This window comes from Carlito syrichta, unplaced genomic scaffold (genome assembly GCF_000164805.1).
Source record: "Carlito syrichta isolate Samal-C Ts95f unplaced genomic scaffold, Tarsius_syrichta-2.0.1 Scaffold314005, whole genome shotgun sequence".
NCBI lineage: Eukaryota > Metazoa > Chordata > Mammalia > Primates > Tarsiidae > Carlito > Carlito syrichta.
Window position 1 is genome coordinate 421,647 of NW_007258101.1, and position 27,231 is coordinate 448,877.

The 27,231-nt window shown below is 41.6% G+C and overlaps 2 protein-coding genes across 2 annotated transcripts in view; both read right to left on the minus strand.

The window, feature by feature from the left end:
* DLX1 (distal-less homeobox 1) overlaps positions 1-145 on the minus strand; it is a 3,634-nt gene extending 3,489 nt beyond the window's left edge. Inside the window, exon 1 of the mRNA XM_008070753.2 lies at positions 19-145. The gene's annotated coding sequence lies outside the window, so the exon portion shown is untranslated. The remainder of the gene's footprint in view (positions 1-18) is intronic.
* Positions 146-4,138: 3,993 nt separating this feature from the next.
* The window catches only part of METAP1D (methionyl aminopeptidase type 1D, mitochondrial), a 90,748-nt gene continuing 67,655 nt past the window's right edge, over positions 4,139-27,231 (minus strand). The window contains 9 exon segments of the mRNA XM_021718906.1: positions 4,139-4,578; positions 4,699-4,777; positions 5,654-5,701; positions 6,976-7,073; positions 14,584-14,747; positions 18,365-18,407; positions 18,994-19,142; positions 20,533-20,682; positions 22,692-22,849. Coding sequence (XP_021574581.1) covers positions 4,500-4,578; positions 4,699-4,777; positions 5,654-5,701; positions 6,976-7,073; positions 14,584-14,747; positions 18,365-18,407; positions 18,994-19,142; positions 20,533-20,682; positions 22,692-22,849 — 968 coding nt within the window. The 3' untranslated portion in view covers positions 4,139-4,499.

The following is a 27,231-nucleotide window of genomic DNA, read 5'->3' on the forward strand; positions in this document are numbered from 1 at the left end:
CGGGGCGAACTCACTCACTCGGCCGCCGCGCCGCCGCCACCGCCGCTCCCCGGGGCCCACTCGCATTGCTCCAGGCCCAGCTGGCCACTCCAGCTCGAGGCTGCACCGGTCTGATTAAAGCAGTGCGCGTGGAGAGCCAGGAACCCGCGCTTCTCCTCCCAGGAAAGGCGGCCGCACCGCCCCCTCCCCCAACACACACATCCTCTTTCCCTCCCAGTCTTCCTCCGCCTCCTCCTCCCCCCTCTACTCCCCCTGCACGGTGCGCCCCGGGCTCACTCGCCCCGAGGGCGCAGCTCAGCGTGGAGCCGAGAGGCCAGCAGGGCTCAGTTCTGCCTGAGTCGCGGCCGCCAGGTGGTCATTTTCCGGCCTCCCGGGGTCTAGTGAGAGGGCCGGAGTTTGGGAGTCCCTGGGGGACACCGAGACCCGCAGCCAAACCGGGCCTGCGGTAGGCTCGCCTGTCTGCGTAGACAGGTCTCTCCGGACCGCCCGGGGTCTTCCTCACCTCCCGCGGCCAAAGCGGGCGCCACCGGGCTTGGAGGGCAGGGCTGGTGTCGACAAGAGCTGCCACCGCGCCTCCCGTCTTCCGGGGTGCCAGATACAGGAAAGCGCACAAAAGCCCCCACCCCAGCGCCACTGCAAGGCCCTCGCCGCGTGCGCGCACCACCCTGGCTGCTGGGGGACGTAGGTTCCCCATCCCCACAGCCCCACGGTGAATCCCAGATTACTTTGTTAGGTAATTAGAAAGTGTTGGTAATTATTTCTTTCATAATTTAGCGGTGTGACGGGAACGGGGAAATGATCTTGTGAAAGTTCACACGTGCAGATGTATTAGTTACTGATTCATTTGATTAAATGGTAGTCTCAAGTGCTCAGATCCGCAGCTGAAGGCGTCCCATTAGCATAACACTGATGTTTAATTTTCATACGCATAATTAGCCATATATTTAACACTAATAGCAACATGCAGCCTTTCAGCGTTAAACAGCCCGGGATTTGATCTGGCCTGAGCTGAACCTTCATGGCTGCACCTTCCCCTGTCTGGAGTGTGCAGTGATCACAGGACAAACCTCTGTAATCAAGCACATTTTGGCAGAGGGAACACCAATAAAAATGAACATTCAAAACAAATTACATCGGTGCTGTCGTTACAGATATTAGTAGAGGAGGTCTCTCTCTTTTCTAACTTCTGTCGCAGCTGCTGCTGCCCGCAGAATTCCTCTCCTTTGGTTTAAGGGCACGATGCTGGGGGCAGAAAGATTTCAGGCCGCGTGGTTGGAGCAAAAAAGAAAAACAAAAGCGAAAAAAAAATAGCAACATTCCAAACCAATAACGGGTTTGCCAACGTTTAAAAGATTTTTTTTTCCCCCTTAATCACCGAACCACACGGTGAGGCTTTGTAGCAACAACCAGCTAATGACTCCGCCACCAGACAACTCCTGGAGCCGCTGGGCTCGTCCTGATTTCCGTGTCGCACTTGTGGCTGTAATTGCTCCTTCCTAGAGCCTGTTTTGGGGTGTGGAGTGCCGCGCCGTGCGCCCAGCACAGCCGCTCGGATGCCGCCCGGGCCCCGGGTCTCTGGCGCGCACCTCGAGGGCCCTGCCCAAGTAAGTGATCAGCGCGGCGGGCGCCGGGTCGGGATGGGGACCGGGGAGAGCGGAACTGGTGACTCCCGGAGCTCAGGGCCAGGCTTGAGGAAGCCCGACGGCCGGGCCGCCCAGGGACCGAGGATTGCAAGATGGGGGGACGCGAGAGACGGCCGCACGTCGCGGCAGCCTCCTGGGCGCTCTGTTCCTCCGCATCTGCAGGGAGATCAAAGGCTTTGGCGGCGCAGGGGACTTGGCGGGCTCTTGGGAACAAAAATCCGGCACGCGCCCCCCTTCGGGATGCGATTTCAGAACCGTGTTTGATTTAGAAGTGAATTGTGTGAGGGCGAAGGATCTCTACACTCCGGAATTATTTCTTAGCTCAAAAAAGTGGGCCTGGGGAGGGAGGGTGATTGGGGCCCTCGAGCGCCAAGCCGCCCGGACTGAGCTAGCTTCTCAGTGTGGGATCTTCACACGAGCTCACTCTGTGAGCTCAGGGGGGGATCCCTCCCACCCCTACCTTAAGGCGACACCTGTCCTGAAACGCCGGTTCGCTTGATTCTTTGCCTGCCCCCACTCTGAGAGAGAACAGCACTCTTCCATTTGTCCTGAGGGTCCCAGATTGCAAGTAGGACCTACTGAAGTCACCCCAGGACGGGACAGCCCGGGTGGTGTTAGCCGTACCCATACTTGGCCGGAATCCCGGCGGGGCTGGGCGAGGTTTGGGGCCAGTTCAGCTGGCAGAGGGACAGGGAGGCGTGGACGAGGCATTTTAACATCTACTTCCTAATCTCAACTTCAGAGCATGTTAAACGCAGTTCGTTCGCATTCAAGTTTGATTCCTAGGGAGCTGCAGCGTTGGCAGTATACATCTATATGTCTGTATCTTTAGGTTAGTCACTTTAATAAATGGGATTACAAACCCGTCCCATAAATACCTACACCTCGAAATAATTGCTGCACAAGCAGCGTGTTTCCCCAGTGGTTGGTAAAGTCCTGTGGTCCTAATAAAACTATCCTTGGGGAACCTCGGAGTAAACTGATTCGTAAATAAGAGCAACGCTAATGGTCGCAATCCGCTTGAAGTCATTTTCCGGCAAACCGCTCCCAAGGCCAGCTGGGCGCGGTTCCTCTTTAGGGAATTCAGGTTTTTCGGGGCAGCGGCCTCAGTCTCTGGACCTCTGCCTGGCCGACTCCCAAGCACACCAAAAGTTTTTTCATTCACTTTTAAATCCTCAACCCCTCCCGGGGTCTTTTCCAGCTCTCAGGCCCACTAGAATCACCTGTCTCCAAAAGTCTACGTCCTGGACGCAGAGAAGCCGAGCCGGAGGGGTTAGGGGGACAACCGAGAGGACCTCGTGTTCAGGGCAAAGCTGGAATTCTTCACACTTCCGAGCCAGCTCGCCCTCAGTCTCCCATCTCCTTCCCCACCACGATGAGTGTCCAAACAGAGCCCACTCTCTGGTGCCAGTCGCCGGCGCCACCTGTCGTGGCAACTGCAGGTGCCAACATTTCCTTGGCGCTCCCGCTCGCCCCAGTTGTATTTAAGGGGTATCATCGTTGAAAAACCCGCTTCGGTAGAAACAAGAACTAGCACAGCCACTGACCACCTGGACACCCTCAATGGACTTGTTCCTAAAGCCCTAACCAGAGGGGGAATGGCTTTCTTTCTGGTCTGCCAAGGGCCTCGCTCCTCCCAGTCGGAGCCCAGGTGCGGCCGGGTCCTGGAGAGCGAGTGCCAGGGACAGGGTGCCCTGGGCGGGAGGGGGCCTCGGCAGACACAGAGTGCGGGGCCCTGGACTCCTGCTCCTGAAGCGGGTTGGAGCTGCTGGCCGAACCCGAGCTGAACCTGCCAGCGCCAGTCCGGCCCAACTAGGCCCTTGCTTTCCAGTCCGCCCCAATCTCCTCGCCGGGCTCCGCTGGGTCTCCAGAGCACCGCACCCCCGCCGCCCGCGCGCGGGACAGAAGAGGGTCAGCCTGGGAGAGATCAGCGCAGGGACTCGACGGGCCGCTCACCCGCGACACTGGCCACACCTGGGCGCGGGGAACCGAGGCTCGAATTCCTAGGGCGACGCACGGTCCAGCGTGCGTGAGTCGGGCGGGGTGGCGGGAGAGTCTCACACTTAACCTTTCGGAGGGTGGCAGAGGGCAGATGCGCGCGGGGGAGGGAGGCTGCGGGGGCCCAGAAAAGCCGAGTTTCTAGATGGATGAAACCCTGCAGAAGGGCCAGGCCCAGGGTCCACAGCTAAGGAAATGCACGTAATCAACGCCTCTGTCCGCGGGCTGATCTTTTCATCTTAAGCCGGACGAAGGGAACGAAACGCAAGGGCTGGGGGTGGGGGCAGGTGCTGGCCTATGCGCGTGCCCTCGGTGCCGGCCAGTGTGGGACACACAAGGGGTTAAAAAAAATTAAAAAAAAAAAAAAACCAGCAAAAAGGTTCGGGTTTTGTTTTTTTGTTTTTTGCGCGCACGCGTGTAAAAAGTTCAGACACTCAAACATCAACCACCCACCCTCTTCCCTTTGTAACTGTCAGAGACGCAAGGAGCAGACACCATGGATTTAAGAGGGTTTTTACTCGGACAGAGTCAGTCAGGACAAGGGAAGGAGAAGATCGCGCTTGTCTTGAAATTTGTCTCCCAAACGAGGGCGCCTCCATTGGCCTCCAGATGCGCCTCCCGCGCTGGGAAACCGAGCTCGGGGCCAGGGTCTGCTTTCCCGAAGCCGCAAGGCTCGGGCAGGCTGCAGATCCGAGTCTCCCACGGCTCCCAGTCCCCACCGCGTTTTTCCAACACGCGAAGAGGTGCTAGATAAATTTCCGAGCGACTTGTCATTCCCCCACTTCTTCTAAAAGTTCTCCAGTTGGATTTCAGCGATTTAGGAAAAAAAGCCCAGCCCCGAGCCCTTCCGGCCGCTCCTCAGGCCTCGTGGGGCAGTTTGGTCAGGATCTGCGCGCCCCCCGACGTGATGAGAACTGTGTGCTCGAACTGGGCAGACCTGCAACACAACACCGCGGCAGTCAGGACGCACAAGCGCCTGCCCGGCCGCGAGCTCTAGCGCCGTCGGACAATCTTCCCCTCCCGCACAACTGAAAGCAACAGGGCAGAAAGCAAACACCTTTGATTGTCCAGGGAGACCACAGTCCACGCATCCTCCAGGACTTTAAATTCGGGGGATCCCTCGGTGATGATTGGCTCTGTAAGAGGGAAAATATTTACTGCAGTGACCTCATCAGATTCTTGTCAAACATTGTTTCTGCTGATTATCAAAAAAAGAGAATAAGAAGGTTCTCCCCCTCCCCTCAAGTGCTTCCCCCACAGGCTCGTGTTGTCGTCTTGCAAGGGCTGATAATTGATGTTGCTTACATAGTAGACTACAAACTAAACAGTAGGAAGAGGAAACGCTATGCATTCAAAAATGTATGAAGTTGCCTAGTTCGTAATTTTTTAGAGAAAGAAGGGCATTTTAATCAAGACTTAATTAGGACCCTGTGGATAATAACCACCCAAACACCAGTCCCTCTTATAAATATCAGTCAGTTTTAAAAAATATTTGAATTTTTAAAACATGCTCAAAATGTTCATTAATCAGCAAATAATAATTTTCTTATTTCACTCTAATTGCTTCCCCATTAAGTCCCACAGTCAGAAATGTGATGCCTTTATGGCCCTAGGTGATTGAAATTTGGAGGTGACACCAATCACATGATCAGCCAGGAATGGGCCACCAGATAGCACATGCCACTTGCTGACAGGGAGCAAGGAACATAATCGCCTCTAGTTACTGGGTGTTAATGAAAAAAACAAAACAAAAAAAACCAAACACCACATTATGCTGGTAACAGAATTAGAGGTTGGATGGTTGCCTTCTCCTAAATGTGTCGGTAAGTATCTGATTTAGGAAGATGGGACTCGAGGATATTATTTAATCAGATTTACTATGCATTTGAATTATTTCATTATGCTGTTTGGCTTTATTAGTCCTTCACAGGACTGCGGGACTGCTCGGCCTAGGCCAGCACGGCAGCTTCTATCCAGGAGCGTGGCACTCCGAAGAGGGCTCCAGCGTTTACCTATAGTGAATGCCATGCCCTCCTCCATGGGTAGATCGTTGTCATTTGCTGCAAAACAAAAAACGTGGGGAAGAGGATGAGAATAGGACAGAAAGACAGAGAGAAACAGAATTAGGGGCGTCAGGCCCCTTTTACAAACTATCATTTTATTTATTTTCTGTTAGAGAAGAAGGAAGGGTCGAGGCTTTGAGAGTCCTGGGTAGTGACCAGGAGTTAAACGCAGGCTCCTGGTCTTTGCATTGTCTGTGCTCTGGGTCAAGGCTCCCCCAGAAGAGTTTGCCAAAGCGTGGGTGTTTTAGACACATGTCAGGCCTCCTCTCCCCACCCAATCTCCCCAGGCTACCTGCTGCTAGGTCTCCTGGCCTCATTGGGTCCTGGACCTTGCCCACACCCCTACCCCAAAGAGAAAGGGGTCTTGTGAAAGGAAACACAGGGAGTGTAGCTTCCTTTGGTGCAGGTTGGAGCAGGCAGGGGTGGGCCCTGACTTCAGATCATTTAACTCTAGGCATCGGCACTGAGTAAGGCACAGCAAAGACAACTCCTTTCTGCACTCTCACCTGCACCGGTACTGAGCTGCCTCAGGGGGGCGCTTTGGCCTAAAAGGGGTTCTGACCAGGTTTCCAGCGATCATCTAGAGTACCAAGCAGTAATTTTTCATGGACCAATGCCACCTGAGTGCAGGTCAAGGCCCCTGGACCAACCTTTCTTTGGTCCCTGTCCAGATGTGCACCCCCCCTTGAGGGTGCTCAATAGGGCTGCTTCCTACCTTAACCCAAATCCTCCCACCCCTTTGGGCCTAGCCCGGCCTTCTCACTACAGGGCGCACACCCAGGCAGTAAAAAACAGGAGATTCTGGGGAAGGAACACAAGGGTGGGCATAATTTAGAAATCACTAAAGAGTACATGCTGCTAAATACATCTGCTGTCAACGCTGTGCAGGATGTAATGAAGTTTAACCACAACAGTCAGCGGTTCGAAAAGGGGGTAAAAAAAGAAAAACAGAAAACAGTCATATGCGCACACTGCTGGGACATTGATGCACTGGCGTTTTCAGTAACTTTTTCTAGACATATATCCCTTGTGCCTTCCAGCCATGCCCTTCAGGAGAAGACAAAGAGCAAAATAAACCTTATTTTGGGTTTGAAACTGCTGGGGTCTAATCTAGTAACATAGTAATGTCCTGGTTAAAATTAAGTAGACTCAACCCCCCCCCACACACACATAGTTGATAATGCGGATTTAAAGTCAGAAGAGAGTTTCAGGAGCAAAACTGCCATATGCTGATCGCACTCAAGAAACAGCTTCCAAGTGAACTTTCTTACCATGATGCCAAATTTCTGGATGTCCATGAAAGTAAGATCCTATTCCATGTCCCACAAAATGTGGACAGACTTGCAAGTCATTCTGATGAGTTATGTGGCTTTAAAAGTGACCAAAAAAATTGGTTAATTTGATAAGTTTTAAATGCATACTAAGAGAAAACAGTCACTTTAAAAGATTCTCTGAAAAAAGAAAAATCAGTTATACTTAGAGTCAGATGGTAACATTAATATGTTTTCATTATTCTGTAATAATTTTAACTTTTGCTTATAACAACTCCTTTTGGATATAGGAAGAAAGAAGGTATGTATTTAACACAGTAGTTTGAGGCATTTAACTTAGGACAGCATTCAGTTATGGCCACTTTTAGATAAATGAGTGTGAGTATTCACATACAGATTGATATATATAATCAAGATATGTATGTGCATATAATGCAGGTCATAAACATCTGCCTGATTTTTATGCGATTTCACAAAAAGACTGATAAATTAATACTGATTTGGGAACCAGAGGAAAAAATTATAATACAGAAATATGACTTTCTACTCCTACGACTCATTTTTTCTGCTCTATTTCAAAATGCTATATGTTTTTCAAACAAAAGGTTGAATCTGCTTTGTCAATATTCTTGAAATACTCCAAAACTTTGTGATCATTTGGGAGTTCCACTCAAGACTTACCCCATCAACAAAATTCAAAAATAATTCTTTTTAGCTGCGTGTGGTGGCTCCTGCCTGTAATCTCAGCACTGTGGGAGGTGGAGGCACAAGGGTTATCTGAGCCCAGAGAGGTTCAACACCAGCCTGGGCAACTTGGCGAGACCTCATCTCTACAATAAGCTAAAAAATTAGCTGGGCATGGTGGTGTGCACCTATAGTCTCAGCCACTTGGGTAGCTGAGGTGGAAGGATTCCCTGAGCCCAGCAGGTTGAGGCTGAGGTGGCTGTGATCGTGCCACTGCACTCCAGTCTATGCTACAGAGTGAGACTCTGTATAAAAAACAAAACAAAACAAAAAAGCTTTTTAATAACTAGGATGCTTCATCAGTTATTTCTCCATGCAAATATTTTGGGTTCCATCTAACTCATATAAAATATGAAACCAAGCACATAGAATCCAGCCCTAAGATCTCTACCTACAAGGCTGAAAAGTTGTCGAAATCAGGTGAACATGTTTTTTTTGGGGGAGCAGCATCAGACACACACACACATAACTGTAACAACAGATTGGGATTTGGATTTGCAGGGCTACTATTTCAATTCTTAATAGAACCAATGTTTCTAGATTTCAAACTAGAGCTTCCAACAGAGGTTAGGTTTAGTTTAACATGAACCCAAAGACTTTTTAGCCAGCATCTTTTTAAGCATTTGTGTCTATATACTTTTTTCTAAACATTTTTAACCATCTCCAGACTTGTAAGATACCTTTGGCCAGGCGCAGTGACTCAGCCTGTAATCCTAGCACTTTGAGAGGCTGAGGTGAGCAGAATGCCTGAGCCCGTGGGTTCGAAAACAGCCAGGGCAACTTGGCGAGATCTCTTTACAAAAAATAAAAAAAAATTAGCCGGGCATGGTAGTGCGTGCCTGTAGTTCCGGCTACTTGGAAGGCTGAGGCGGAAGGATTGCCTGAGCCCAGCAGGTCAACGTTGGGGCGGCCATGAGTGTGTCACTGCACTCCAGCCTGGGCGACAGAGTGAGACTCCCAACTCCAAAAAAAAAAAGTATCTTCACATAAACCAGGATGTCATATAACCAGCAGATGGGCAATCTTATTCAGATTTAATTTCAGTGTGACTGATAGCACAGAAATGACTATGTATGTGTTGGGGACAGGAATGGTAAGTCAATGTTTTTATCTAAGTTGTGCTTTATGGTTATGGTTATTTTTGTGGGTCTTGGCACTTTGGGTGGGAAGTAGAACACCTTTTCCAAGGTGTTTCTATTTGTGTCACATAATTTTTGAATAGAAACTGAGGATGAAGAGTGAATAAAGGGTGGAAAACAATTATTAAATAAGACATAATTTAGATTTTCAAAAATGAGAATGGGTTTTTGAAATCTACAAATTATGTTAGTTCAGTCCCAACAAACCTCGATGATTCTAACAGCATTTAATATAAACTATTCTCCTACTTTCTTTTTTTTTTTTTTTTTGAGTTGGAGTCTCACTTTGTCACCCAGACTGCTGTGCAGTGGCACGCTCCCAGCCACCACAGCCTTGACCTGATGGGCTCCGGCGATCCTTCCAAGTAGCAGAATTACAGGCATGCACTACCATGCCCGGCTGATTTTTTTTAATTTACTGTAGAGATGAGGTCTCGCCAAGTTGCCCGGGCAGGTCTCGAACCCGCGAGCTCAGGCAATCCACTCGCCTCGGCCTCCCAAAGCGCTGGGATTACAGGCTGAACCACCGAGCCCGGCTACTTTCTTGTCTAAAACAAACAAAAAAAAAATAGTTTTTTTTAAGCTTCCAACTGATTGGCAGGCTTCACAGTTACATCTTAAATGTGTGTTACAATGGCAATCTTCATTTTAATTTCCGATGAGGAGAGGGGAAGAAATCCCACTCTGAAAAAACACTTGGGGTCCCTCCCCCCACCATACTGCTCATTCCTCTTCATAAAAGAAGCTGTGCAATTACTAGGTGGCTAAAGATGTTTGAGTGCGTTCTCCTGCAATTTACTCCCTGGGTCCTGCTGGAACTTCTGGCTGTAGGAGTATCATAGAATCTATGTGTCTTGGATGTAAGGTTAGAGGATTTTACAGCCAGGTGGAAGGAGGAAAAGAATAGGACACATTTCCTTCCATTCCTTGATTGAGCACCCGTCCAAATGTTGATTCCCAGGTGCTAAGTGTACACTTCTGTCTGCTTTTCAGGGTATTTTCTTTTGGATTGGAAGTATTTTAGTTTTTGTTTTTGAAGATCCAGGGGGTACACGTGCATGTTCATCATAGGGACATATTGTGGATATTCGTTTTTAACACATATGTACTGGGACTAAGTAGGATGAAATCTCATTAATGTTTCTAATTTACTGTCTAAAAGGATTCCCCCCTTCTACTATTTTGGGACACACAGGGAACACATGATTATCTACTGGATTGTAGGGTTTAAATTTGAATTCATAGAGACAATTCAAGTGACTTGTAGTAGCAAATTCCACTCCTCTGACATGAAAGCAAGTACTGGAACCCTAGTTGTGGCATGGGAAGGTGGAGGGCGTCTGCACCTCTTGACTGGTGTGTTGGGGAAAATGTAAACAGCAGGGTAGGCAGGAGGGTCCAAGAAGTGCCGCAGCTGCCCCAATGCCAGGTACCACAGGGCCATGACTCTTTTCTGAGCACAAGAGTTTTCTTGCTTTGGATATTTAATGAAATCTGGCTTCTTTTTGCTAAAATCTACCAAAAAGAACTCTCCTGCTATTAGCTCTCCTGGCTTTCTCTAAATAAAAATCCTGTAAGACAGTATGCCACCTACCCGTGAGCCCAAGCACATTTATGATTTGAAGTCCTTCAGATGGAATATTTGGGGAGAGAAAGGAGGAAAAGGCTGTAGAAAGGTAGTTTATGAACTTACTTTTCAGTGATACTATAGAAGGACATTTCATGTTTCAGTTACAGTTTATAGGTGATATAGAAATGTCTTTGAAGGAATTTCATCTTGTGACCATTTCTTCAGTTTAACTCCCTTTCATGAGGCAGTTGTACTCAAAATATTGTCTAAATAAATTTCTTAATACATTTCAACTACTTACTATGACTAAAAATACATTCCCCAAGAGGGCAGAGGAGTACTATGTTTCAGTACACACACTTGTAAAGAAATAAAAATGCACATGAAAAGTTTCACTACCATTTCTGCATGAATCCTATAAACCACACTAATCTCCAAATGGTCACATCTCTAATTAAGGATGTCAAATGGCACCTGATTTTATAAGTTATGTAACTTTCCTTTAATCTTTCTAGATTAAAGTAGTCTTGAATTAAGGAATGCACAAATCCAGGGAATCCCTCTAATGACAAGGAATGTTTAAGTACAATTAGTAATATTTTTGAAAGCCAACTGTTTTCCAAAAAAGTGGTACATTTTTTTGTTTCAAACTGGATCACAAATTACTGTATTTTTCTTACAATAGTGCTGAACTTTTAGTTGAGGTTTTCTATTTCTGAAAAGCAGACATAATGGATTGAAATAAAAGATAATTTATTGCAATGCTTACTTTCATGTGCAGAGAGAAGCAGTATAATTGTAATTTACAGTAGCTGTCAAGAAAAATCCATCACAGATGACACTAAAATGACTTATTTTGCCTGAGCCACTTATTGTTTAAATGTGCATAATCTAATAGAAAGAGATTATTTTTTTTAAATCTGCTTTATATTGTTCTAAATTAATATCAAAACATATACTTATGAATTAAACATTAAAAACCATTTATTGATACTTTCATCATGACATTTACAATCATAAGTTTAAATTATTTTCAATTGAACTGTCACATATTTGTGATGCATAAATCTACATATTCACAATATACTCATATGTACAGATCATATAATCTAGAGATAATTATAAAAATACAGATTTAGAAATATTTTAAAGCAAATGGGGGTACAGTGAGTGTAATGACACTATGACCTAAAGATCACTAGGCATCCCTCTCAAAGCAAAAAAGGGGACATAGAGAATGCTTTTATTAAATCATTTTAGCTGACACTTCTTCAGAGATATCATCCTATTCTTTAGATTTCAGAGGAGAATTTCAAAATTTCCTATCGAGATCTCAAAGGTTTTGGTAACATAATACTAATACCACATGCCTGAATGTTCTTTTCATAGTGTATCAGCAGAGAAAGGCTACGCAAAAGATGGTGAATATCTTAAACAAGACTGAGTTGAAAGATGTTTGTAAACCTTTTGTACATAATGATTTCAAGTACTTTTGGCTTAAAGGTAGATATTGTTTATTTACTCCTTTAAGATTTTGCCTGAATGAGAAAAGGCAAGATAATAGATGTCCAGAAACACTGCTTGAACACATCAGAAAAAACATTGGTTAGAATTGGAGCCAGTTTCCTCTCTAGGGGCAGACATAAACCATGTAAATAATGAAATGTATTAGGGTAAAAGTAAAAAGTTCATTGTCTGCTATTTTCCACATAGTTTTCTAAGTGCAGTTGTTGGGACTAATCTGGTTTTCAAAGAAGCTTGTACATGCAAATTCATATGCCATGAAAACTGACCCTTATATCCAGAGAGCTAAAATCCAATGTCACTTTCAATTCTACTCTTCTTCTTCTTCTTCTTCTTCCCTTTTTATGTAGCCAGAATTAATGTAGTGAATATGTAATGAAATGCATTATCCTGCATGGAGATTTATCAGATTTTCCAACTGAATGCTGTGCTTTGCTAGTACTAGCTGGAGTTCACCTGCATGTTGGTGTGGCGTGTGGCTCTTTTTTGTAAAGAGTTAAGTCGTACACAAAAAAAGGGAACAAAGGTCAGCACCCAGCCGCCACTTGAACGTGAGATTTTTCTTTTTATTCCCCTTGATGTATACTAGGCTCTGTGTTATTAGTCTTAATGATGGAAAATTGTAGTGTTGATACAAATCTTTTTTTCAAAGTAGTAGGCGGGAGCTCCATTTGTTAGTAAGTTTTTTTTGTGACTAAAAGCCACGGACAGTACATTTATGTAGCAGTAAAAGGCCTAGATGCTCTTTCCATAGCAGAGCTAATTATTCCTACTGTGACCTTACTGATCTAGCCTGTTCCTAGTACATCTCATCTGCACGCCTGTTCCTCTGTGTAGATGGTGTCAGAGAATATGAAAAACCCTATAATGAAACCATTTTCATGATGGAGAAAGGCTACTGGAGTTGCACTTGCTACAAAGAGGCTCAATTATATGAGTAATTGTGATAATTTTCTACATTCATAGCCTTCAATGGAGAAAAAAGAATGAGAGCCACAAAGGAAAATTACTTTAACAAGAAAGTACAGAGAGTAAAAATGGAAGAAGAGACAAAAAGGGGAAAAAATAACCAGAAAAAAGTTTAAAAAATAGATCTGGAGGGAGGAATAGCGAGACAGGGAGAACAACAGAAATGCTCAAAAGCCCATGTGCAGCTGTGTTGCACAATTAAATTGAATTTTTTTTTCCTGCAGTTGATGAATGTGACTACTGCAAATGTGCCTCTGTAGTTAGCTATCATTTGTTGTTCCGTGACAGGAAAAGGATAATTACCTCTCAGAGAGAATCAAAGGCTGACATGCCCTTTAGACACAGCCATGAATGCAGAGCTCGATAGAATGCTTGAATAAGAATCTAGTGTTCTCTGCCCCCTTCTACTGAAGAATAAATTTTGTTAAAATGCAAGAGCACCACCAGTAAATTTGTTGAACCCTAGGTGTTCAAAAATATGAGGTGCATCTATCGACTCATCCCATTTGCAAAAATAAAGCTGCATTTTGAATTCATTTCTATTATATTCATGGACAGTAAGATAGTGAGATATGCATTAAATTTCTTTTCCCAGTAGGGGTCTGATTCAACATTTCCTATGAAAGAACAGAGAGACACTATCCTTTTTTCCCAGGCTAGTTAGCCTATAATTTAAAACTGTCAAAAACACAATTTTGTTCAAAGTCTTCAATAAAAGCTTCTCAGATATAACCCAAAGAGATTTTACTAAAGTTTGATTCAGACACTGTTACAATATTTTTAAAGCCATAAATACATTTAACTGATATTTTACTGCCTTTTTTCTTAAAGTATTTGAAGGCTTACGAAGAAAAAAGGCAGAATCTTTTCAAGGTGACTAAGCCTTCCATCCTTTAGACAAATGGGAAGTATTCAATGGTTCATATTAATGAGAACAGTACTGATGTGGTCCTCTTTAACAAAATGCGTTACTTTAAAATAAAAACACATATTCTACATGTCCACTACAAAACAGTTACAGGAGAAAAAAGACCTAGAAGTAGATAACAGATTATAAAGAAAAGTCTTAAATTGAGAAAAATCACATATACTCAAACAGTACGCATAGAATATTGTGTGAAAAACAAACAATGGCTTAGGAAAAATGAACCAGACAAAAAAAGGACAGAAGATCACCTTCTCAGGCTATTTGCTAATCTACTAATTTGAAAGGCAAGCCTTTCTTGACCTAACACTTTTAAATCTTTGTATCAGAGGAATATGTTTCACCCCTTTTCTTTACAAAATTTAACTTTTCTCCTGTCTCATTATCCAAAGACTGGGATGTTCATTCCCTTCTTGGGTACTTTCTTCCATCTTTAATGTGATTTTGAATGAAGGACAACTACAGAGCAGTATGTCAAGTTAAAACAAAAGCAGCCATATAAATATCACTTGCTCCTCTTATAAGTTTCTTTGCTGACCCAGGTGTAATTTACTTTTTTAAAACGTTTTTTTTTTTTCAGCCTAGGGAACAACATTGCAGCCTGGCAGTTCACATACTGATATCAGTCTGAAATGATGGTTGTGAATCATAAAACATATCATCAACTGTAGACCAAGACACCAGTAACCTTTGAACCATTTGCCAACCCTCCCTTTACTTGTCAATGTAAGGCTTACCTGATTGTGTTTCCAATTACAGAGAAGGGAGCCCCTGCTCTGCAAGCTGCAATTGCTTCATCTCTACACCTCCTGGCAACCTCCACTAACTTTTTACCACATTCATCCACATTGCCCACCAAAAACGTTTCAGAGGTGTCTCCATGGTAGCCATTGAAATAGACCTAAACACAGGCAGAATATTTAAAAGATGTTCTTGTTTAAAATCTACTCTCCTAAAGTTCACATTGTGTTCATTTATGTATTTAGTAGACTCATTGTTCTATCCTTCTAGAATTACTCTCATGTTTGCCTATAAAAAAGAAAGATACACCAAAACCTTTCAGAAATTAAAAAGACGAAGCCATGCAATGATATTGCAAAATTTGAAAACAAACAAGTGAATAGTATAGCTATTTTAGCATTATGACTAGCAGTACTATTATAATATTTTGATTCTTCACTTTATTTCTGAGAAGACAATACCATAGATGTAAAAATTAGTGATCAAAGACAATGACCTACAATTGGCACAATAGGTTTAAAGAATTACCAAGCAGTTGACATAGTAAAAAGTTTCTTCGATGTCATGAAGATTTACTTGATCTTTTATTTATCAGTGCTATATTTGGAAGTGATATATAATGACAAGAAGAAATAAGATAGACATGTTGGTATTGTAACAGACAATAGGAGAATTTTGTTCTAAGAACTGAAGTAGCCCTATATAGGAATGAAATGTTAAGGAAAAATCCTGTGTCTAGAAGTGAAATCTGAATCAAATGTTCCAGATAGCACAATGCTAACAGAAAACACTATATATGCATTTTTAAAGAATTAGAATATAATAAAACAGGCTTAAAAGTAAAGTTACAGAAAATAAAATTTTATCAGTCTTCAGTGATTCAGAAGCCAAGTAGGATCTTGAAAGACATCAGATTCATTATTTTAAAAAATCAATGATTACCAAACACTATAATAAATACAAAAGGCAGAGAAGCCTGTTTGAATACTGATCCTTTGATGTAGCTTGGAATTTGCTACTTTGCATAAATTTGTCCTATCTCATTATTTTTCACATTTCTCTTTCTCATAAAGTAGAATGTAGAAACTGTTATGAAAAAGATATTTATCTGAGCTCTCTATCTGTTTTGATACAGAATTCATGTCTTAAATCCGTATACTATTCTGCATTTTAAAAAACTGCTTTCCTATATTCTGTGAAGGAAGCAAGAAAGGTCTTTATTAGATCTTCACTTTGTAATTCAGGAAACTGAGGCATGGACAAGTTACTTGTTTAAGGTTAGTGACAGGATATAGAGGTAGATTCAGATTAATATGATGAATTATTGGCTTTCAGTTGAGTGTTTTCTCTACTATATCAAATATTTTAATTACCTTGCAATAGCGTAGTGTTTTATTAATTTATCCCAACTTGTAGTCCTTTGCAATTCAGGAAAGTACAAGTTTTTTTAAAAATTTATATACAAGAATATAAAATTTGCTAATGGTAAGTGTAATTACTCAAGAATATTTATAACTGTTAATGTTCATATAACTGATTTTTATATAAAAACATTTTTTAAAATATTTATTAGCCTTTTCATATTACTTTTTGCTAGCTTTCAAAATGACTACTTGAGAGGTCAATATATATGGAAATATAATACTTTTTAGTCTGTGACAGTCATCTATAACTTGTTTGTACCCACAAACTATTCTTGTCTTGTATTACATTTACTTAACAAGTATTTATTGAGCAACTATTATGAGCATCATAGTCTTTTTTTTGAACATTCAGTTTTCAAGGGGGAAGATATCTATTTTCTTGTGAATTATACCACAAGTAAACAATTATAAAATGCAGCCAGGCTCAGTGGCTCAGCCTGTAATCCTGCACCTTTGGGAGGCTGAGATGAGTGGATTGCCTGAGCCCGCGGGTTCGAGACCCGCCTGGGCAGCGAGACCTCATCTCTACAGTAAATAAAAATATTAGCCAGGCGTGGTAGCGCATGCCTGTAATTCCGGCTACTCGGAAGGTTGAGGCGGAAGGATCACCGGAGCCCAGCAGGTCGAGGCTGCGGTGGCCGGGAGCGGTCACTGCACTCTAGTCTAGGCGACCAAGTGAGACTCCAACTCAAAAAAAAAAAAAAAAAAAAAAATATATATATAAAATGCAATGAGTATTTTCTGATAAAACTATAGGAACTGATAATGGAGTCCTTCACTTAATAAACTATTTCATAAGAAATATAATTGTTAAGATACTGACCTAGATGTTTCCTGGATTCATTCACATTTCTAGACACTTGGAAGTATTGCACTTTGCTTTGTTAAATTTTTTAACTGTGAAATAATTTGAATGTTAAATTAAACTGTTTATTGAAACTCTTCATGAAACCTAGAAAAGGAACAGAGTATTCTCTGTGGACATATTAGAAACAATAAGGAAGAGTATGCTGGTTTCAGTTAAAGCAGCAATATTTTAATAGAGGGCGATTAGGTGAGATAATAAACATAAAACCCTAAAATCAGGTACAATCCAAAATAAGAGTATATCATTAAAAAGATTTTATTTCAGGTACACTTTATAAAATACCTCCTTCTACATGTTTCTGAGTTGGAAAGATGCCAAAAGGAAATATGTGGAGCAAATGTTCAAGTACTCTAAGTAGGAAAAATGATACAGGAATTAGTATCAGCAGTAAAAGAATCATTGGTTATCTCTTCACACAAATGTGTATGAAGCAAAAAGGCTGAATTAGTTTAAACAACTTAAAAATTGAACTGAATTCAACTACTGGATGCCTATTTCTATCTCCATTCCCACTCCTACTTAAGTTGTAGATACTATTCTTAAAAATAGTTCCTCATTAATAGAAACCGCATTCCTTGAATATTGTTCATCTCAACTAGTTCTCCTCACATGTTTACATTTTATTTATTTATTTAAAATTTAATTGTTACTCATCATTATGATCTACATATTCTAAAGGTACTGCTAAAATTTTTTTAAATAAAAGAAACTGAAAGCACAAATAATCCAATTCCGAGAATGGTGGCAAAGAATATTAGAACATGTTACAGCTTGTACAATTTGAAGTCCCTACGTACGATTACTTAGGCTTGTTACTGAAAAGAAAGGCGATTAACCATTTGGTGAAAAGTGAAGTTCAGACAGAAAGTCTCCCTACTTGTATGCTTTGAGCTCATGCTTCTCTATACCAGAAATGGAACATGATGCTACTTTCAGGGATTTTAATAAATCTAGGGAATACTGCGAGCAAAAGAGTTGCTGTCCAAATAGACTGACACACACAGGCCAATGTAGCCCCTAATGACAGAGTAAGATAATGACAGGCCCCACTCAAAATCAGCAGGAAGAGGAAGATCAATCTTGGCAGAGTGAAGGAAAAATGCTGGCTTTCTTCGTGTTAGCTCATCTCATACATATCTAGCTTCAGCAGCTGCCCAGTGCTATGGTGCTCTGCGTTAACTACACAGTGGATCAATAACAATTACACCTTCTCAAAAACATGACACATAGCAGGATTGGGTTGACATTTCACTTAGGCCAACATTGATCTCAGTGCATCTGATTCCAGCCCTAAATTCAAGTCAGGCCTGGGTTTACTTGGAATAAACACAGAGTTAAAGACAAAAAAGGAAACCAGCTGCTTGCGTCTGGGTCTAGAAGTAAACAGCACTTCCACTGGTGCAGTTCACAATTTCAATTCACTCTTCCTGTTGCTACCAGCAATTCTGAAGTTGATCAAAGACTATTTTTTATATATTTACTCACTGTGACATCAATGTTGATAATATCTCCATCCCGCAGAGGTCGACTAAAACAGAAGCAGAAAAAAAAAAAAATGGTGACAGACAGATCACAATAAAAACAATATAAAAATGAATATATAATGATTACCATCACGAATCCAATGGGGTTGCAATGATAATTTGGAGAGAAGGACAAATAAGTTGAATAACTATATCTAATATTTAACTTATCTCAGTCATATTTCATATTAAGTTTTATAAGAAATACATAATATGAACATATTGCCATTGTTTAAAAATTGACTGTTTTTTCAAGAGATGCACTTATTATCTTCCTTTTGCCAAGAATCAAAACATTAACAATTCACCTACATTTGGATTTTTACCATTTATATAATTAAAATCTAAGAAGGTAAAAGATGTATTTAATGCACACTTCCTTTTTTAGATTACATACTGCTTTAACAAACATTAAATAGTGGTATGTTCATTTCAAAGCAAAATACTTTAAATTTTCTGTTTTACCATAGTCGACTTCAGAAGTTTGTAGGTGAGTTTCGATTGAACGACAGTGTCTTTCAATAGATGTTATAGATCCTAGTTCCATGTTTTAGTTTCTAAAGAAACACTATGTTATTAAGAAATGAATACCTGTCAGGAATACCATGACAGAGCACGTTGTTTACAGAGGTACAAACAGATTTTGGAAAACCTCCATAGCCTAGAGGTGAGGGATAGGCATTATGACTGATGATTTCCTGATGAACAAGAGCATCTATCTCTTCAGTTGTCATGTCAACCTGAAATATTAAATAAAGAAATTGTGTAGCAACAGTTGAAGATATATGCTGCATTTACTGCGATGCCTATAGCAACAGCACTTCCATGTGAGACTGTATAAATGTATTATGATAAACTTATGGTACAACATTTCAATTAATTATGATTAATATTACAATCCTGAATTGTGCCTTTTTGACAATCATTTGGGTCTATGATGGTGTTATGAACTATAAGGAACTAGACACTTTAAACTCCAGGATCCTCTAAATCATTTGTGAGTCATTAAATGACACGACTCCTTTTTAGCCTGAAGATTTAAAAAATATGTTCATCAGCAATTCCTTCCTTTTCCTCAGTGATTGGTACTCTGGGCTAACCAAAGCATATAAATAAATGCAAAAAATAGTCTTCAGTTTAGACAACAAAGCTTGAAAAGTAGGTCAACCCACACCTTTTTATCTCAGTGAAATACTACATTGGTTTTGCAGAAGTAGCATAAGGAGCATGGATCATCATTTAAAAAACTGAGTCTACATTTTATACAGGTTTGGTTTTTACTAATCTTTATTTCTTTCAAGTCTAAAGAAATATGCTTTAAAAAAATACGTTTCTCTTACTAGAAGGTATCCCAAACTAAAAAAAAAAATCTAAAATTGAGTATCTCCATAAGTTCATAAATCATAAATAAAATTCTAGAACAAAAAAAATCATTTGCTAAAAATTTTTTCTTCAATAATTTTCTTTGTGTTATTTTATATTCACATTATGCTTAGTCATGCTGCTACAACAAGTTTATTACACAGATGATACTATAAGTGATTTCTTCTTTGAGTCTCACTTTCTAAATTCTGCTCACCTTTTGGAAACTATAGGCACACATTTTCTCTCATGATCCTTATATAGCAGGATATTTCAGATTATTTTGAAATAATTAAACCTTGTAGAAGGAGAGTTGTACATAATTATACTGCTATACTACCTATAGCTTTGTGTATCTGGTCTGATTTTTCTTTGCAGAGCTAATGCAAGAAAATAGGAGACAAAGAACAAGATAGAACATATATCTTCAGGCACACAGAAATAATGTGGGGAATAAAAGCAGAAACTACGGACAGGAGTAAGGGGGCAAAAGTCAAAGCTGTCTGCCATTGATCGGCTTGGATAGGCTGATTTAGCCCAAAATATCTCTAGCATTCTGCTAGTTAAAATTGAATTTGGATTGGAAATTACCTCTTAAATAAATATACAAAAGAATAAAATTCCTTTCCCCATCCCAAGGCTTTATTTAATTTCTTTAAACAAATTAGATATGTAGAAAAAAGAGTTAAAGAGTTAAAGGGAAAGAGAAAAAAGAGGAGTGTTTGTTGCTCCTTATACAAGTCATTTTGAGGTTTGATGAGACACCACCTTTAAACTCTTCCCAGCCAGGAGGAGAACATGACGGGCCAGCTGACAAGCCTCACGAAGTCCTTGAATCTGATCTTCATTCTTAACTTCTATGCTGTCTCCCCAGTTGGGTACAATGCCTGTCGTCACATAGTCTGGCTTCTTTATGTGCTTGAGGAAAAAGGATTGAAAACGAAGATCAGAACCCAGCCCATGACAATGGGATCATTTTTTCGGACACAGCCTCCTGCCTCATGGAGCTCTGCCCTTCCTGCCGGAGCACCGACCTCTGAAGCCAGTACAACAGACCCTCCAGGCTGCCCCCAGTTCCTTCCCCTGCCCTTTTGAACTTAACATTGCCTGTTAGTGCTGCCTCTGGATAGTCTGTTAACCTTACCATGCTTGAGTCAAAATGGACCTAAAGTAGACTTCTGGTCAAAACAAACAGTAGTTTTCTTTTTTTCCCCCTTCTAACCCAGTTAGAAGCATATCACCATTGATAAAAAATAGCACCAAGTTTCCAAATCGCCTAATGGTTAATTAAGAGCACTTTCATCTTCTTAACATAAAGATAAAACTTATGCAAAGGATAGCTCCAACACTTTCTCCAAATGAATACATGTAAAAAGGCTGACTGTCAAGTTCCCTAAAGTCTATTACATATACACTTTTCTTACATTTTGCAATTATACTCAAACTGAGAGGCTGAAGTAAAACAAAACAGCTTTTTTTCCCCAAGTACATGAAAATTACCTAGAACATTTCTATTTTTTGTCAAGAGCAAACAAAAAACACCCCTAGAATGCAAATCATGCAACCCTGAACACGCTTGTAGACCATGGGCAGTATTCAGAAAATAAATACTATCTTACACACAGAGCTTCTTTCAGTCCCAAGGTTTTGCACAGCTCTTCACAAACTATTTATAGTTGTAAAGAGTTGTGAAGCATTTCAAACTATAAGCATTGTTGAACTGTACACAGTAAGGCTACACAGCAGTTTGGGACAGGAAGCTGAGGGAGATAACACTATTCAACTGAAATATCACAGCATCTCTGGAAGGGCTGAGGTTAGGGCTATCATCGTTGTGAAGTCCATCACACAGGATTTAAGGATCTTCACTTATTCTCCTATTCTGGTGGGTTTTTCTGATACAAGTAATGTCATTACCTAGTTGCCTTAGCTGAGCTCTGGAGGAGCATCTGCTCTCCTACAGCTACACCACAAATACCCACAGATGCTCTCCAAGTCTCTCCCAATAGGCCTGTGTTCTTGTTTCCACTATGCTTTGTGAATCAGCAAGGTTATAACTACAGAAAGAAGGGCTGTTTGTTTGCCACTGAAATCTCTAAAACAATACAATTTACCTCTCTGGACATTTTTTTCTTTTCTACTAAGGAAAAATAATGTCGATTTTGGACTAATTCCAAACACTAGCTCTCACTGTGATGGCCAGGTCTCAGCCCAGCCAAGGAATGTACTTTGGGTTCTGGTGGCCTGTCTGTCTCGGCCTTTAATACAAAAATAAGCTACTCACCTTCAGGAGAATAACAGACTTAATGTAGGTTCACTGTAAAAAAAATTCATAAAAGAAAAAAAAGCAGGTGTTTTTTGTGACATATATACACACACACACATATATATGCTTTTGAAAAGTTGATAGTCTTTCCACAGAATTACAATCTCTGAAAAAAAATCAAGAATGCTCTTGGACAAGATGTTTTATTTAATTTACTCCAAAAGATGATTCAAGGACAGCAGCATCAATAACGTGGAAAGTATAAGAGCAGGTTTAAAAAAAAAAATCTAGTGTTAGTTTCAAGTAATCTTTTTTGAATCACCCCAGTTTTATAGTCAATTTTTTTCTCTAAAAAAGTTAGAAAACTACATATATGTAGTTTTATCTTCATGTTAGAAATTTAATATGAAAAATTCCATGATGGAAATTTTGATGCTAATTAAGCTAAGCAATTAAAAGCTCAGAGTTTCATTTTTAAAAATTAGTATTATAGAACTGCAGGCTGTTAAAATTTCTCACATCACAATTTTAAATCACAAACTAAGTTTTAAAATTAAGACTCAAATGCCTCAGAAATCAAAGATACAAAAGCATTTAATCACTTCTGCAGTCAACCTTCATCTTTGCCAGAAAAGGCAGTCGATAATAGGCAATACAGTACCTCAGGGACTGGATGAGCTGAAGAAACTGCAGCCGGCAAAACTATACTGTGTGAAATATCTCTTTGTCTCCAAAAAAAGAAATTTCTTCTTTGTTGACTGCTTGACTGCTTGTGTAAGTAGATATGATTGAGTGGTGAAGAGAAAATTCTATAGCAACCTAAAAGCAGAAATAGACGTACTTTAAGTGAAAAACCAAAAAAACCCAAAACAACAACACAGTGCTCTACTTTAAGATGTTGTGTTGTTGCTATTAAATAATCATTCTAATACTTTATTAAATAAAAAAGGGAAAGCCCCAAATAGGAAGGAAAGCAGGTATTCTGAGTTCTAGTGCAATAGTAGCACAGCATATTTATTAGCTAATACTATGTTTACATAAATGCTTGACAACAGGAAACTCTAATGGGAAACAAACATATAGAAACATCTGCTAAGCACCAGGTCTGCAAAAAAGAACAATTTCTGCTGTGATACCTTACATGGTAATGTCCAGAATGACCCTAGATGCAGGGTACTGTTTTGATGGCTTCATATTCTTTAAAGCCGTTTTCCTTTCAAGAGTCACAGACAAATTGCCAGCTGCACTTTTTGCCCTCCATAGGATTACTACTCAGTGTTAAGTTCACGTGCAGGGAGGCATTATACTGAAACTTATTGTGATGAATGCTCAAGTCAGATAAAGACCAAATAGCAAAAATGTAGATGTAACCCTGAAAGAAAATGAACATAGGGTTCAAAGTACTTACAACAAGAATTGAGGAATATCTATCAAAACTTTAAATGCACGTATACTTTAACTCAGCAGTTCATCACCTAGGACTTCATGCTGCAGATATTATGCAATGATGAATATATGCAGATGTACCCTCATGGCAGCATTGTTTGTGGTACAAAAAAGTGGGAAACAACCCAGATGTTTTCAAGTGGGAAACATCAATTAGGGACTGGTTAAATACATTATGGTATATCTACACAACAGAAGACTCTGTAGTCATTAAAAATAATAAGCTAAATCATCTGTATGTATTGGTATGGAAAGAGGTCACAGTACAACATTTTGGGGGGAAAAGCAAATGCCGAACAATATGTATAGAAGGCCCATTAATCTAAAAAGAGCTTACACATTTATATAAGCTTTTACATGCCTGTAAAATTTCTAAAATTGATATTCATCAACAGTGGTTATTTCTGGGGCATGAAATTGGGGCTACAGGTAGGAGAAAGACTTTTGGTTCATTTCATTTTCTTCTGGTACTGTTACGATTTTTAAAACCATCCACTTGCATTATGTTTACATTTAGAACAATAGCTTAAAAAAAAAAATCCCCAGCCGGGTTCGGTGGCTCAGCCTGTAATCCCGTGCTTTGGGAGGCTGAGGTGAGTGGATTGCCTGAGCCCGCGGGTTCAAGACCTGCCTGGGCAACTTGGTGAGACCTCATTTCTACAATAAATCAAAAAATCAGCCAGGCATGGTAGCGCGTGCTTGTAGTTCCAGCAACTTGGAAGGCTGAGGCGGAAGGATTGCCGGAGCCCAGCAGGTCGAGGCTGCAGTGGCTGGGAGCATGCCACCGCACTCCAGTCTGGGCGACAGAGTGAGACTCCAACTCAAAAAAAAAAAAAATTCCCCAACAGGTCACAACTACATGGCAGGGGTCAGCAAACTACAGCTCAAGGGCCAAATCTGGCCTACTGCCTATTTTTATACAGCCCAAGACCTAAAAATTGTTTTTACATTTATAAATGGTAGAAAAAAATTTACAAACAATATTTTGCAATATATGAAATTCACATTTTGGTGCTCATAAATAAAGGTTTATTAAACTATAGCTAACCTCATTTGCTTACCATTGTTTATGGATGATTTTGAGCTACAGTGGTAGAGTTGAGTAGTTGTGACAGAGATCATAAGACCCACAAAGTCTAAAATATTTACAATCTGGCCCTTGACAGTAGTCTGCCAACTCTTGGTCTAGAGCGCTAATTCTCAAAATGAGGCTCCCAGATCATCAATATCAGCGTTTTATGGGAAAAACATGCAACTTCTTGGGTCCCTCCTGGACTACTGACTCAGAAATTCTGGGGATAAGGCCAGTAATGTGTGCTTTGGCCAGCTCTCAGGGTCCTGATGTACACAGAATTGGAGAACTACTGGCCTAGAGTAGCACTTCAGTTGTGAAATACAATGCAAACATGAATTAAGGTGAGTACCGGCCCCACAATTCTGAATCTCTAATTGAGCTGGGGAAAGACATTGATGCAAAAAAACGCCAAAGGTCAGTGACTCAGGGTCATAAGTTTCACTCAATTATGTTCTTCCATAAGTTGAATGCAATTTTTTTTTTGAGTTGAAGTCTCAGTCTGTCATCCAGGCTGGAGTCCAGTGGCATGCTCATGGCCTCTGTAGCCTTGACCTGCTGGGCTCCGGTGATCCTTCCACCTCAGTCTTCCAAGTAGTTGGAACCACAGGCATGTGCCACCATGCCTGGCTAATTTGTGTGTGTGTGTGTGTGTGTGTGTGTGTTAGAGTCTCACTCTTGTCGCCCAGGATGGAGTGCAGTGGTACTCTGACTGCCACTGTAGCCTTGACCTGCTGAGCTTAGGCAATCTTTCCGCCTCAGCATTCCAAGTAGCTGTTACTACAGACTCATACCATTATGCCCGGCTAGTTTTGTGTGTGTGTGATTTATTGTAGAGACAAGGTCTCACCAAGTTGCCCAGGCTGGTCTCGAACCTGTGGGCTCAGGTAATCCTCTCGCTTTGGCCTCCCAAAGTGCTGGGATTAAGGCGTGAGCCACTGTGCCTGACTTGAATGTAATATTGTTGAATCAAACTACAGCAATGTTTTAGGTACTATCTTAAACAATTCCAAGCACCAGACAAAATGCCAGTAATATCATTGCTTAAAAAAAAAACTGCAAGCCGGGCTCAGTGGCTCAGCCTGTAATCCTGCGCCTTTGGGAGGCTGAGGTGAGTGGATTGCCTGAGCCCGCGAGTTTGAGACCCGCCTGGGCAGCGAGACCTCATCTCTACAATAAATCAAAAAATCAGCTGGGCGTGGTAGCACATGCCTGTAATTCCGGCTACTCGGAAGGCTCAGGTGGAAGGATCGCCGGAGCCCAGCAGGTTGAGGCTGCGGTGGCCGGGAGCGGCCACTGCACTCCAGTCTGGGCGACAGAGTGAGACTCCAACTCAAAAAAAAAAAAATTGCCTGCCAGGCTCAGTGGCTCAGCCTATAATCCCAAGCTTTGGGAGGTTTGGTGAGTGGATTGCTTGAGCCCGCGGGTTCGAGACCCGCCTGGGCAAGTTTGCGAGACCTCATCTCTACAACATATCAAAAATTAGCCGGGTGTGGTAGAGCCCACCTGTAGTTTCAGGTACTTGGAAGGCTGAGGCGGAATAGATCGCCGGAGCCCAGCAGGTCGAGGCTGAGGTGGCCGGGAGCGGCCACTGCACTCCAGTCTGGGCGACAGAGTAAGACTCCAACTCAGAAAAAAAAAATTTGCTAAAGTTAGGGGCAGTGGCATGCACCTGTAGTCACAACTACTTGGGAGGCTGAGATGGGAGGACCACTTGGGTGCAGGAGTTTGAGAGCAGCCTGGGCAATAGAAAGACCTGTCTTTTTTTTCTTTTGAAAATTTAATTTAATGACCACTCTCCTTGATTAAGCTCAGTGCTAGGTGCGTTACAAAAAAGAAAAAAAAAGTTGCTTTATAGAGGCAGGTACATATTCCCCAAAGCCTGTAAAGTATTATACTTCCCTAATGACAATACACCAGTCTTAGGATTGTCAACTGAAATTTGAAGGACAGTGTAGTGTTCTAGGAAAAGCAGATCATTGGAAACCAGAAGCCTGGACTTTTGTTTCAGCTGTACACTTATTAGCTGTGTGGCCCTGAACAAGTTTCTTCATTTGCATCCCAAGTGAGAATTGATTGAAATAAAGAATGTGAAAATGCCTTGCATTTAGTAGATGCTCAATAAATAATAATTATTTCAGGATGGGCACAGTGGCTTACACCTGTGATTTCAACACTTTGGAAAGCCAAGGTGGGAGGAGTTCAAGACCAGACTAAGCATCATAGTAAGAACTTTTCTCTACAAAAAATTTTAAAAGTGGCCAGGTATGAGGGTATGTGCCTGTAGTCTCTGCTACTTAGGAAGCTGAGGCAGAAGGATAGCCGAAGTCCGGGAGATTGAGGCTATGGTGAGTAGGGATCATGCCACTGCACTCCAGCCTGGAGAACATAGTGAGAGACTCTGGCTAAAAATAACAACAAAAAACGAATGCTTTCAAGAATACATACAAAAGTAAAATGGGAAAGAAAGCATGGGTTCCAGCACAGTTTCTTCTTCTTTTTTTTTTGAGTTGGAGTCTCACTCTGTTGCCCAGACTGGAGTGCAGTGGCCGCTCCCGGCCACCGCAGTCTCGACCTGCTAGGCTCCGGCGATCCTTCCGCCTCAGCCTTCCAAGTAGCCGGAATTACAGGCATGCACTACCACGCCCGGCTAATTTTTTGATTTACTGTAGAGATGAGGTCT